Source organism: Acipenser ruthenus, chromosome 4 (assembly GCF_902713425.1).
Source record: "Acipenser ruthenus chromosome 4, fAciRut3.2 maternal haplotype, whole genome shotgun sequence".
NCBI classification, from domain to species: domain Eukaryota; kingdom Metazoa; phylum Chordata; class Actinopteri; order Acipenseriformes; family Acipenseridae; genus Acipenser; species Acipenser ruthenus.
Window position 1 is genome coordinate 85226226 of NC_081192.1, and position 14004 is coordinate 85240229.

Sequence of the window (14004 nt, forward strand, 5' to 3'; positions counted from 1 at the left end):
ATATTTATGCCCCCAATAGAGGGGGGAATTCATTTTAATTTTTAAGAAATTGAAGCAAGCTCTTTTTAATATTAATAGTGACAATCTGGTGGTGTTGGGAGGAAATTTTAAGTGTACTCTTAATTTTAATATTGATAGAAATAATGATGAACCACATCCTCAGTCCTCCAGAGAGCTGGCTGCAGTGTTAAAGTCCAGTGACCTGGTTGACATTTGAAGATGTCTGCACCCCAACTCAAGACAATACATCTGGTCTCAGTCCCGCACAAACTGTATATACAGAGCGAGGCTAGACAGGTTTTATACTTCTAGAAATAATTGAAGCAAGAATCACCCCAGCAGTCTCAAAAAGAATAGAAGTGTATCTTCCCACTTGACATCTCATCAACTGGGGATACTTTAAGAATAAAACATTCCTTGATTCACAGCAAAACTGCAAGTTGAAAATTAACACCTGTACTGTAAAATGATGTAGCTGAAGGATGAAGGTCTGAATTGCCCTAGATACATGAATTGGCATGCAAACATGTTTAATGTTACAAATCTCTTTAGAGTTTGTTTTTAAACAAAACAAAAAACATACTGGTCTATGAGACATAATTTCCCCAGCCACAAGTGTGGCCAGTAGAGAAAGCCTGGATTAACTGTGTTATGGTTTATCTTATTTTTATCTCTGCAGGCCCCATTAATTAAAAGAGACAAATGGAAACCACGCCAGGGGTGTTTTTCATTTCAAGGGAAAATGATGAATTCCATATCCGAGGTAAATCTAAATGCAGAGAGATCAATTCTAGACAGAATTTCTCCACAGCTCTACATTATTGAGATGTTTCCACTCCCAATAAATGACAACATATCTGTAGGCAGGAAATTCCAGATAGTGTTTCTGTATTTGGAAAAACAGCATGTTATTTAAGTATACTTACAAACCCTTTTTCTCTTAAAATGTTGTCTACTTCTTGAAATGTGCTTTTCAGTTGCTGGTCGCAGGTGGCTATATTCACTGATGATTCCACAAGGTGGGGTGCTCCTGGGGTTGCTCTAGAATGTAACCTACACATCCGCTCTGGAGCTGCTATGTAAGAAACAACTGACTTTGTCTTTGGATCGATCAGAGGGTGCCCAGAAACATTCTACATTATGAGGGAAAAGGGATGTATGATAACTAGGCCCCCAAGAGAAATGTGCATTCACTGACATTCTTTATATTCGACATATACACACTACACGCCTGCAGAATGTCGCTAATAAAAACACTGAAATCTCATGAGCAAGAAGAACTATGTCGCTGAATCAATAAAGCTTATACTATAAGCTATTGGTGGTATTTTACAAATGTACTACTTTTACGGTTTAAAATATTAGTGGTAGTAGCCTTTCTTTAAAAATTGTTTTGATCTTTTACCAGACAATTTATTTATTTTTAATATAAATTTAGTCGTTGACATTTATTTTTATTATTTTCTCCCAATTGAGAATGGCCAATTATTTTTTAAGCTCAACTCACTGCTACCACCCCTGCGCTGACTCGGGAGGGCGAAGACGAACACACACTGTCCTCCGAAGCGTGTGCTGTTAGCCGACCGCTTTTTTTCACACTGCGGACTCACCATGCAGCCACCCAAGAGCTACAGTGTCGGAGGACAACGCAGCTCTCGGGCAGCTTACAGGCAAGCCCGCAGGCGCCCGGCCAGACTACAGGGGTCGCTGGTGCGCGGTGAGCCGAGGACACCCTGGCCGACCTAACCCCCCCCACCCCCGGGCGACGCTCGTCCAATTGTGAGCCGCCCCCTGGGAGCTCCCATCCATGGTCGGCTGTGGAATAGCCTGAACTGGAACCCGCGACGTCTAGACTATAGAGCGCATCCTGCACTCCAAGTGGAGCGCCTTTACTGGATGCGCCACTCGGGAGCACCAGACAAATTTTGTTTTAAGTTCATATTGCAGTGACGTAATGATGCTGATTTTTGCATTGACTGAGTGAGGACGGATGGCCATAAAACAAAACACACATTACCTGAATGTAGTTACAAAATAAACTTCAATTAATTCATAGTAGTTAAATCTGCTTTAATTCCAGGTGGCCATGATTAGTAAAAAATGAATCTCTATGATATTGGTGTAAACACCCCTTTTAAATCCAATAAAAAACATTTATTTACCAATCTTAAATAATAAATAATAAGGATAAATTGCTTATTAAAAAGAAAAAGGGAGTCTGGCAAATTTGTGGTATTGATTGAAAGCAGGTGTTTTGTATATCAATATTTAACTGATCACCACAATACAGCACAAAAAGTTGTTCTATTTCAAGAATAAATAAACAAGTACAAGTATAAAGTGCTTGTACAATAATTTCAGTTAATTCCAAGTTTTTCCATTCGTTTCAGTGGAAGTACACTCTCACTGTTTCCTGATGTTGGTCAGTATTTCAGTATTTTGATCTGTTAATTTATGGTCATTAGTTGATTAATCAGTAGATTCATCCCTGCACATTTTTTTTAATAAATGTGTTATAGTGGCTGTCCTGCCCAATTAAATAGTAAAAAAAATGAATGCGATCAACTCTTTAGTTGATTAATCGGTCAGATGAATCTGTTAATCGGAGCAGCCCTAATATATATATACAGTACACATAATCTATGTATGCTCTGAAATAGGAAGTATTGGATTGTTCCAGCAAGCTTCCATGGTATGAATAGTGTTTTGATCAAGTCCTATCCTTCTTCAAATCTCTCCATTCCCAGAACTGCTGTTAAAACTTGCAAAGGTCTGGTATATTGTCTTGTCAAATACTGCATTTAATATTTTTTGTTTTATTGGGGAATGTTATAAAAATCTGTAATTGTTTTTTTTCCTCACACCTTTATGAATATTTGTAGTCCAGACTAGGACAGCTTCACAATTCTTGTCAGACTAGAATTTATAATAAGGATAGTCCACACAATCAGCTTGCTGAACCCAGATCAAGGCAGGCAGAAAAAGAGCATTGGAAGGTTCACGGTTTAGTATAACTCAACAGTGTAGAATAGAGATTTACTGCATTTAAGAGCACACAGGATAATTCACAGCAAGCAAAGAGAGACCTCCAGCTGGGAGTTACTTACAGTGTATAACATGGGGAAGGCAAATAACCTTCCCAGTGGGCAGAACAATGGCTCATTCCCCGTAACAAAATAGGGAGACGAAGTTCTATGACACAATTTGTCATTGAAACAAACAAATATCCAAGCAGACCACCTTCCATACAATAGTCTCTGAATTACAAAAAGGACACAGCGAGGAGCAACCAGACTAATACCAGGGCGGAAAGGTATAAGTTATAGGTTGAGTGAACTGAGTCTACAGTATTTAGTCTTGAACAAAGGTGGAGACTTGACTGAAGGTTTACCTTAAAAGTATCTTAAAAGGAGTCAACTAAGCTAACTATTTAAAGTGCAGCACCGAGACCTGGACAATGGGTAGAGTTGGACATTTGGTAGAGACACTCAGGGTAAGAGAGCAAGAGACATTTTTTTACAGAGGGGGTCAGTGTATGAAATGGTCTGGGTCTTGTGATCCTGAGCTGACTAGACAAAGTTCTGCTATCAGTCATCTACTAGGAACCAGACAAGTACTGATGGGCCATACTTAGCAACTTTTACACATATATCATAAACAGTGTGGGCTCTTATGGAGATAATAAAAGTAGCATAGTGTAGTGTAGTATAGTGTATGTCAATCCATGTTTTTGCTCCTGTATATTTTAAATATCACGGATTCAATTCAAATTAAAATCCCAGCCTGGTTGCATCCTCACGACTTCCACATCCTGCATATGTATTTGCCATTAAACTGTAGTAATTGAAGAGGGTTTTGGCAGGGGCCTCCATATATTGTGGTCTTTCACCTGCATTGTGGCTGTGAGAAATCATCTCCAGATTTTCATAGGCCTTCATTTTTGTGGTCTGTAGGGCGTTATCGCCGGATGGAGAGGAGAAGAAATTGTGGTTCGGCAAAGGCATTCCAGCTTCGCAGCAGCTTTCCTGTGGTTTAGCAACCATTATCTACAGCAGCAACAGCAGACCACATGTGGCTTTAAACACAAATGGTATTAATAATGTTGTTCCTGTGTTTGGGAGTGTGTCTGTCACACAATCCGCCGTAAACAAACACATCTGTGTTTTCCAAAAAAAGTACTATTGTATAATTCTGGTTTTGTTTACAGAGTAGTGTACTTATTGTTACCCCTTTGTATTGTTATCAACAACTTTTTTTGTGATTACAGATCTACAATGAAATATGCTCTTCACTGGACGCATGTCTTTATAACTTCCTTGCATGAAAATCATGAGCATATTTTAATCCGCAAATAAATGAAACTGCTTTCCTACTCATGGTGGTCCTTCTTCCCTGTGAAAATGGCAAGGAGGATGGTGAACAGATGCTGCAGGGAAAGTGCCAATTGCACATTATAATAACAAGGTGCCCCTACAAGTATGCACTCTTGTTTACAAAAAGACCCTGATTTTCATTCTTTGGAAAAGGATGGGTAGCTATTTAACATATAAAGAGATTCTGATGACATTTCAACTTTTAGCCTATTTGTAAAGATGTTCAGGGTTGATTTGGGTCACTTTTGTAAACTCTTCAATAACAACACCATTTTACAATCAATGTTTTAGGAATATATAATATGTTACCTGTTTAATATGCTATTATGTGAGTTTTGTATAAGTCACAATTGCTTTTTCTTCTTACCACGCTTTCTAACTAGTGCTTAATAACTATAGTATAATTACTGCAAATTGTAATAAAATATTGTGAAAGCATGATAAAGCATAGGTAAGCATTGGAAAACCAGAGAGATATGGTAAAGCATATAAAACAAACATGGTAAATCATGATACAGCATGGTAAATGCATAGTAAAACCATGGGAAATGCAAGATTACTGTTCAAATTTACCATGGTAAACTTTTATATGGGAAAAGGCTCCTAATAGCCAGATGGCATATAGAAGTGACCACTAGAGGTGTGGAACTGTAATTTCTGCCCTCTCTGTAACGGTGAATTAAAAATCAGTTTACATTTTGTATTTCATATACCTTACTGCCTTCAGAAATTTTACAAGTCAGGGTTTGTATCTGCATTGATCAGGGTTGTAGTAATTTGTTTATTTATATTTGTTTATTTATTCAGAAAACGATATATATATATATATATATTTACACTCTATAATAACACTTCAACACAGCATTATTCTACCAATCATTCTGTACACATTATGGATTTGTTTTTCTCAACAGACAAGAAGAATATTATGAATCTTGGAACATCATTGACATCAATGTCCATGCCCTAATGCATGTTCATTAGAACTAGAACCTTACTTTCTCTTAACCAAAAAGGCTGCACTTGAGCACAACTAACAATCATTTTTTCCAGTGTGCTTATTTCCCCCAGTTTCCCGGTGGGCCAGTCCACCATTGGTAATTAGCCTAACAGATGCATGAAAAGGAACTGGAATGAAGTCTGCTTTTTTGATACAAAATCCAATATGATCCTTTTGTGATGACTGTTTTTGTCTACACGATGTTCTTTGTATAATGACATTTTCAAAACTAGAATTTTTCTCAGCACAGTGCTGTTAGCAAAACATTGACATTACATTACTTACATTAACATGTTCAGCACGGCGAGGGCCAGCGGTAGCAAACGACTTGGTGGCACAAGGTCCTTGCAGAGAAATAAAAAAAAATCTCCTTGCTACCAAATGGCATTACTCCAGTCCTAGCCACTTGATGCCACTACACAAGTTCTGATGGCCGAGTAAAAATGTGTGTATCTTACAGAGCAGTAGTCTACCAGGGAATTCTGCACTCTGATCTTCATCTTGTTCAAAACATCACTTTTTTGTGGTATGACAGAGTTTGACACATAACAGTATTTAACTGTAATGAAAGAGGCATCCATTATAGGCTATAAGAGAAATATGCTTGGAATATAATATGTTCAGTTTAATTTATTTTGTTGTATTATAGTTATAAAAGGCAACAAAACAAAACATCAAAGGCCACATACGTGTTACATATTTATTGTGAAGTACTGCTCTCTTTCATGTTGCAATTATGAAACTTTGACCTGAGAAAAGGAAACATGTGTCCACCAAGGGCTAATGCTCAAAACAAAATATCGAAATCACTTAAGTATAAATTGTCAGATGGCCAATGGGTGAAATGACTAACATTATAAATACCTCTTCAATACAAAAATCTAAGCAGGTCAGCACACACAGATATAATCATCCAGTAATGCATTCATGGAATTGTTTATTGATATTCACATTTTCATAACATTGTGTCTTATAACAGTACATTACAATAATGGTTGTAGGTAAATACGCAGATAGTTTAAAGGGCAAACATGTTGCACAATCAGAACCACAGTGTTATTGCACTATGAAAACAAGCCTTGCACATCAGAGTTCTTTCACAGGACTCATTCTGTTATAGTACAGACCCTCTCTTTGACTTCCAAGTCTGTCAGATTTATAATTGGAAACCATTGAGGTTTGACTGGACTTACTTTGTCATCACCGAGGCTGCTTATATTGTGCAGGGATACCCTGGGATATAGAGTTTCCTCTTTCTTTATGTTGGGGACATATTTATGTATGCAATTAAATTGATTTATTTGAATTTAGTTTATTTAAAAAAAAAAAGAAATAACCTGCCGAGACAGGACATTTTGGGCAGAGTGAGAGCGAGATCCAGGTAGTGACAGTGGGAGTAACACAAAACACAAATCTAGTGGAGGTCACTGAGTTTCTTTTTCTTTTTACCACTGTTTTGTTGTTACTATACATTTTTATGATGACACAGCCCCATTAAAAACAGATAAACAAAACACTTCATTATAAAAAAATTCATCTGATTATGTCAAACTACAGTCAATCTAAGCCTATTATTTAAAATGTTATTGTAATCAAACCATGCCTTGCAGATAGGGTAATTCAGGTTTTTAATGAGTTCTGAATCTCACAAGTATAGTACTACAAAAGAAACCCTTCAATGCATTACACGACTGAACCAGACAGTTGACAGCTTATTTTGTTGGGTTGGAAATTCACTGGTTCCAGTGGTACATCCCCTCGAATTTTGAAAGCAGGTGAAAGAATGTAAATCGTGTATATATATATACCTGTCAGTTACCTCTGAACCGCTTTCACATGGGATAGCCGGGGCGGCAGGATTGATGTCCTTTGACTTGATATTCAGCATGATTAAAAGCCCACACTGATGACGATGCACTTTCTTTTGCATATACCTGAACGTTTCTAATATGTGAAGAGGAACTGACATTTTAGAACCTGCATCTCAAAGAATCTGCAAATGTGTCTTATACATTTCTTATTTTCTAATATAATCATATATATATATATATATATATATATATATATATATATATATATATATATATATATATATATATATATATATATATATATAGTTTTGACATTTTGCATAACTTTATTATTATCATTGTTTTTTGAAAGGATGCAATGCGATTTTTCACTGGGAGATATGATACTTTCCCAAGCAACACAGAGGCGATGCGACAAGTTTATAAAACTGCCAGATCTATACAACTATTAAAAACTGCTATTGACAAAACTTTGATCAAGACAGGTACAAATTCAACAACATGATGTGGAAATTATGTGTCTCTTCTCTGAAGATATTTCAACATATATGGCAATAAATGCATACCAGGCTTATCCAGTTGCTTCGAAGTGGACTCCCATATATTGTCTTTCAAATCTTTATAATTGCGATGACCTCTGTTGTAAAGCTCTGGGTATTTTTCCATGGCAAGTATTATTGTTTCCTTCGTCATTTTGAATACTGATTCACCCTGCTGGACCACGTGCATTGAAGCTGTTCTCTGATTGGTCAATTCCCTAGTTGTCACGCGACAAATAGCAAAATATAGGATTTAATCCTATTTATTTTGCGTCGCTCCAGTGTTGCCCTGGTGTCGCTCCCGCATCGCCTGTGGTGTGAAAGATACTTATTAAAAGCACAGGTTCTGTTCCACTTGTCGCATCGTGTCTGGTGGGTAGCAGCCTTTAGTCTTATCTTTTCTTATGTTTTATTTTAGTACTACATTTCTAATACTTGAGAGTTTATGTAAATGCATGACCCCATTCACAGTATAATGTAATGTGTGTGTATACACACACACACACACAAACTATTTAAATCTAATGCACCTGCTCGAATTAGCAACCCACTTTCCTGAAAAATACACTGCATCACTATTTTGAACTAGGGATGCACCAAATCCAATATTCGGTTTTGGATTCAGCCCGAATACCTACTTTTTGGGCACGGTTCCGAATACTTAGGATTCGGTGAACCGAATCTGAATCCTACAGCCACCCAGACGCACATCCATTTTAATACATCCCCCCAATGTTCTTTAAATAAAAGACACAAATCCAGTATTGAATGTAACTGTTGTATTTAATAACAAGAACATGTTTGATGAACTCTGTCGCAGCTCTCAACTCCCTAAATTACTGATGGCACATGCACTAAACACGTCATGCAACTGCTGAATGCAAACAAACCCCCATATGCAACAGCACAGTCACATCACACTTTTCATGGAGTAAAGTTATGCAGTAAACCTGGAATATATAGTAATGGCAAACTGTTGTAGACTTTTGTGTATTGTTGCTTTGTCTGTCAAACGTGTTCTAGAGATCAAACTGAGATTAAAAAAAAAAAAATCGGTGCACAGAAATATCTATTTTTTATAACTTTACAACTGTCAGATGTGCAAGAAGTTGAACAATATGCTTCAGTAAATTAAATTACGTTATTGTAATGTGCCAATACAAGTTGAACCATTTGGGAACTGCTGTGTTTTATTAAAATATTTCTTAAACTATTTCGTAGCCTATTTGATATGTGTTACACACACGGTGCATTTAAATCAGCATGGGTTTTATTTCACAGGGAGATTCAGGTCACTCATCACTGTAATTTTTTCCTCATAGCTTTCAGATCAGGTGACACAGGTTGAAACGTCATTAAAGAAAATAGAGGGTTAGACAAAGATGCAGCTCTCCTTTCTTGTAAAGGTGAAGTAAACGGTTCTGTATTTTGATGTTTCTGTTGTGGGGGGAGGGGGCTAGCGGTAAATTGTGTAAGTTTCAAACTGAAATCTTAGTCAGGGATATATTTCCATTTGGTAATAAAAATACTATGAACTAAAAGGCTCAAAACTATAGATTGTGTGCGTCCCTTGTTAGTAGCTGCCAGTCTGTTTTTCATTCAGCAGTTTCCTTCAATTTTCTTGACAGTTTTTGTAGATTCGGTATTTGGTTCGGTATTCAGCTGAATCTTTTGAGATGGATTCGATATTCAGCCAAATCCCAAAAACTTGGATTCAGTGAATCCCTATTTTGAACACATATTTTCAGTATATAAACACATTAAATCAAAAACAAGCACACACATTGAACAAATCAACACTATCAAAAGCATGCCAGCTTTTTCAGCATGACTCAACTTCTGGTTTTCAGTTAAAATTACGGCAAAGATTCTATGACTTAAATTTTGTTTATAGATACAGAAACTCATTAAAAAGCAATGAAGAAGCATATTATATATAAAGTAAATAAAGGTCATAATCACTTAACCGCTTACATTTGGTTTTGATTTAGTGAAGTAATCCTCTTGACCACTTTACGATTTTCTCAATAGCCGTAATGTAAACATTATCCAATTCAGTTTTTTAAGCAGGTAAATTGATGTCTCTTTGTGAAACATGTGCTGGTCAGTAACTTAGCAACCCTGTTGTGATCCAAATCTTATGTTATAGAGGGTTGTCACATGAATTGTATCCAGCATTACATCACTGCTCTAACAGGACACACCTCATTGGTGTAAATTCCACCCCAAGAAAAAATGACTCTCCCACATTAATGTACGGGTTTGTGGTAGTGGTCGCCAATTTGGGACCAGACAACAGGAATTTCTCATTTTTCCTTTTTGTGTCATCAGTCTAGCAGTGTGGAGTAGTTAGGAGTGGTTAGGGCTCTGGACTCTTGACCGGAGGGTTGTGGGTTCAATCCCAGCTGGAGGGACACTGCTGTTGTACCCTTGAGCAAGGTACTTTACCTAGATTGCTCCAGTAAAAACCCAACTGTATAAATGGGTAATTATATGTAAAAATAATGTGATATCTTGTAACAATTGTAAGTCGCCCTGGATAAGGGTGTCTGCTAAGAAATAAATAAATAAATAATGTTGTCTTGTCTAAGATATTACATTTAAAATGTCTAGTTCCTAAAGCAAAAATTACCTAGAACGGATTCTCTAGAACAAAGCATCTACTATTATGTGTTATTGATAAATATGGTTTTGAAGGATAAACTCCTTGCCACAGCTGTGAATACCACATTAGAGCTACTGTATCAGTACCATGAAAAAGCAGATCACCAAAACTTACTGTATGTACATCAAAATAAATGTGACCTTCTGCCAGCCTTAAATTGGAAACCTCCTCTCAAAAAAGCCATATTGTGGAGCTCAGTGGGCCAGAAACGGTCCAACAGCCATCAGTTGGACAGCCCTGCTTTACGCAGGCACAGGAAAAACGAAAACAGTGGCATGAAATATTTACAAAAAATAAAGTAGAAAAAGGTCATTATTATTTGACTCTTTTTCACTATGTCTGCGAGTCAGTGTCTAAAATGATGTCCTATTGTTTTATAAAGGAGACAGGTTAGACCGATGTAGTATTTTCATTGATGAATGTTGGGCTGCACATTAGGTTACAAACAAATTGTGTTTTTCAAGCTGCCCTTTCTTTTAACAAAGTGTGTTTGGATTATTATTATTATTATTATTATTATTATTATTATTATTATTATTATTATTTATTTCTTAGCAGACACCCTTATCCAGGGCGACTTACAATTGTTACAAGATATCACATTATTTTTACATACAATTACATTAATTATTTACACATTATTTTTTATTTTTTTACATACAATTATGTTCATCTGTTTGTGCATGTACAGAAAATATTAGTACTATACTGTACAACAATGTGCAGGTTTTATTACTGCACAGTAGAGATTTCTAGTATTGCATGTGTTGCTTCAAACACTAATATGATAAACACAAGCATATATGGCTCTAATATGAGAGATGCATGCCTAGTGTGGCTATATATTTATTACTGTATCTGTTTAAATGTACGGATTAGCAAAGGAGTGTTATACATGTAAAACTACATGTGTGAGGTCAGTTTAAGCTTACTGTTAATATGTAAATGTTTTTAACCCTAAATCCCTTACCACTGTAAAATAAAATGATTGTGCTACATGTGCAGGGGAATTTGCAGTATGTGAATGGTGGATTGTGTGTTTGTGTTCATAAATTACCAGGGAAGGTAAGCAAAGAGCATGGTTAAGGAGAAATAGAAAGCACTACCTCACCTACTGTTTGTACCTGTAGGGACGAAGGCATACGAATGGAAAATAATTCTACAGAATTGTACAGTAGACCTATATACAGATTAATTCATTTTCCTTTAGTGCAGACTTCCTTGTACATTAAAAAGAGATTTAAAACCAGTTAACAGCTGCTGCTGCTTTGTGACAGCGAATTCCTAAATTATTTCATCACAATTGTGTTGAAACCTAATATACTGTACCAGTTTAAATTTCTAACATAATGCACAACATACAAATTGGTCTATATCAACCTCATTAAAGTTATATCACTAGCTAACACTACAGGATGATTTTATTGTTTAAAAAAACGCCCAACCAAATAAAGATTCCATCTTTTAGCAAAATCCCTTGATTAAGAAGTGTGACTGATTAGTCAATGTGCAAAAATCCAGAATAATACAGCGTTGAGCAAAAACAGATCATGTAACTGTTCAAACACATTTCTTCCAGTTACTTTTTACTACCTCATTTCTGATCAGGTCCTTAATGTGTTTTCTTTGACACTGCAGGCCATGGGCAGGTATGCACTGCAGAGCCCCAATGTAGTTCCATTGATCTACAACATAAAACCATCTCACTTCCTAAATACTACTGATAAGCACATTTCTAATACAATAAAACTCCTGTTGGTTTGCTACATTCTGCCTTTAGTTTATCCTTCTGTGCAATCATTATCAAATTAGTTTTAGCTGTAGGAATACATGCTTCGTTCCCCTTTCTAAGCTCGATTGCCATAGGAATACATGCTGCTCCTGCTACAACTAGCATCAGTACGTCAACATCTCTGCTATAGCTCAGAAATCAAAACATTACTTTAAAAATATTTTGTTATACTAATAAATTTTATAGGAAAACCATACAGGTACACAGCTGATACATTTTTCAAATGGCCCAGTAATGTAATACCATTCTTAAATATGTGAAAGCTATTTTAAAACCGTATTGGACACTACAGCTCTAAGTAAGTTCAGAACAACAACAGCCAATTTGGTACCCTACATTAGCTAGTTCACAATTTTTTATTTATTTATTTTTTTTACCATGGGCTTATTTATTGGCTGGGGGGCTACAGTAGCTTCCTCATGCGACGGATGTGTTTGTCAATGTGTGTCGTTGCATGGTCCACGGAGGAAGTGATGATGTCTAAGGCTTCATCTTGTCGTTCCAACTCTGTCTCTGCTTCCAAGGCCAGGTTCTTCAATTTCATAACCATCTAAAAAGAATACAAATACACAAACAAATCAGAACAAGATGACTGAAAGAAAAGAGTGACACGGTGCGTTGCAAACACCAGGCAAAGCCGAGTGGCTTCAACTGCTCGGGGAGTGGTGATATTAGAGTATATCACACATCCTAAAGTGCCTTATTGCGCTTGTAAAATGAGTTAACCAACTAAATTGAAAATAAAAAAATAAAAAAATGTTTTTTAATTAACAAAAAAAGTTATTTTTATTAAAAATTCTTCCACCCAAAGCTGAGGTAAGAAAAAAGTTATATTTACAGTAAATTAAAAAAAATAAAATAAAAAAAAAATGCATAAATTAAAAAAAATAAAAAAGCGATTTATAGATGTTGAATTGAACATGGCCATAGAAAATGCAGTTTTTCTGTATTTGATTTCTTATACTTCTTGTAATTCTTGGTTTGTTCATTACATTTTTAAAGTAAAATATTACTGCCCATTTTCATCATGACACAGCACAAATGAGTCTGCCTTTAAATCACGCAGACTCTTCCTCACAACACCTTCAACAGTATCAAGTGAGAGTGCTGTTTTTTCAGTTTGTTTCATACTTTGTTATCTGGGGTAGTAACGGGAGGTATCCATACCAGATTTGTACTACCGCTTCACAGTGGCGAGAAACACGTTATTTGCATTATGAAATACCCGGTTACTTATCAAATTGACTTTCCAGTTTACGGCTGGACAACATGGAGAATTACTGGGCCAGTGTTAAGGAACAATTTAAAACAATGCAGGGCACATCCAATTAACCCTCAATGTCTCTTTTAAGAGTGATCCATTTTTAAAAAGCTGAAAGTTTAAGGCAGATTTTTTAAACTATTTATTTTCAGAATGGGATAGGGAAACGGTTAGTTCATTCAGGGAGAAGCAGCAGAGCGATCAGAATGGCGAGCTTTGAATTGATTTGAATACTTTTGCCTTTTTCACTACTTTAATTAATCATTGGTGTCTGATTCAGACTCAATAGCTAGTTGAGGCACCTTTAGCAATAATAACCTCTTTTAAAACGAGTAGGATATTTGTCAATCAGCTTTTGGCATGATTCTTTAGTGATTTGTGACCATTCTTCAACGCAAAATTGTTCCAGTTCAAATTCCAAGGACTTCTCTTGTGCACAGCCTTCTTCAACTCATACGAAACATTCACAATCGTATTTAGATCGGGATTTTGACTAGGTCATTCCAGAACCTTGATTTTATTATTCTTTAACCATTCTGAAGTAGATTTTGATGTGTGTTTTG

At 36.2% G+C, this 14004-nt stretch overlaps 1 protein-coding gene across 3 annotated transcripts in view; it reads right to left on the bottom strand.

The window, feature by feature from the left end:
• Positions 1–7471: 7471 nt before the first annotated feature.
• Positions 7472–14004, bottom strand: part of snap47 (synaptosome associated protein 47) — a 34538-nt gene continuing 28005 nt past the window's right edge. For all 3 annotated transcript variants that reach the window (XM_033999079.3, XM_033999081.3, XM_033999080.3), the window contains one exon: positions 7472–12730. In XM_033999079.3, coding sequence (XP_033854970.3) covers positions 12584–12730 — 147 coding nt within the window. In that variant the 3' untranslated portion in view covers positions 7472–12583. The remainder of the gene's footprint in view (positions 12731–14004) is intronic.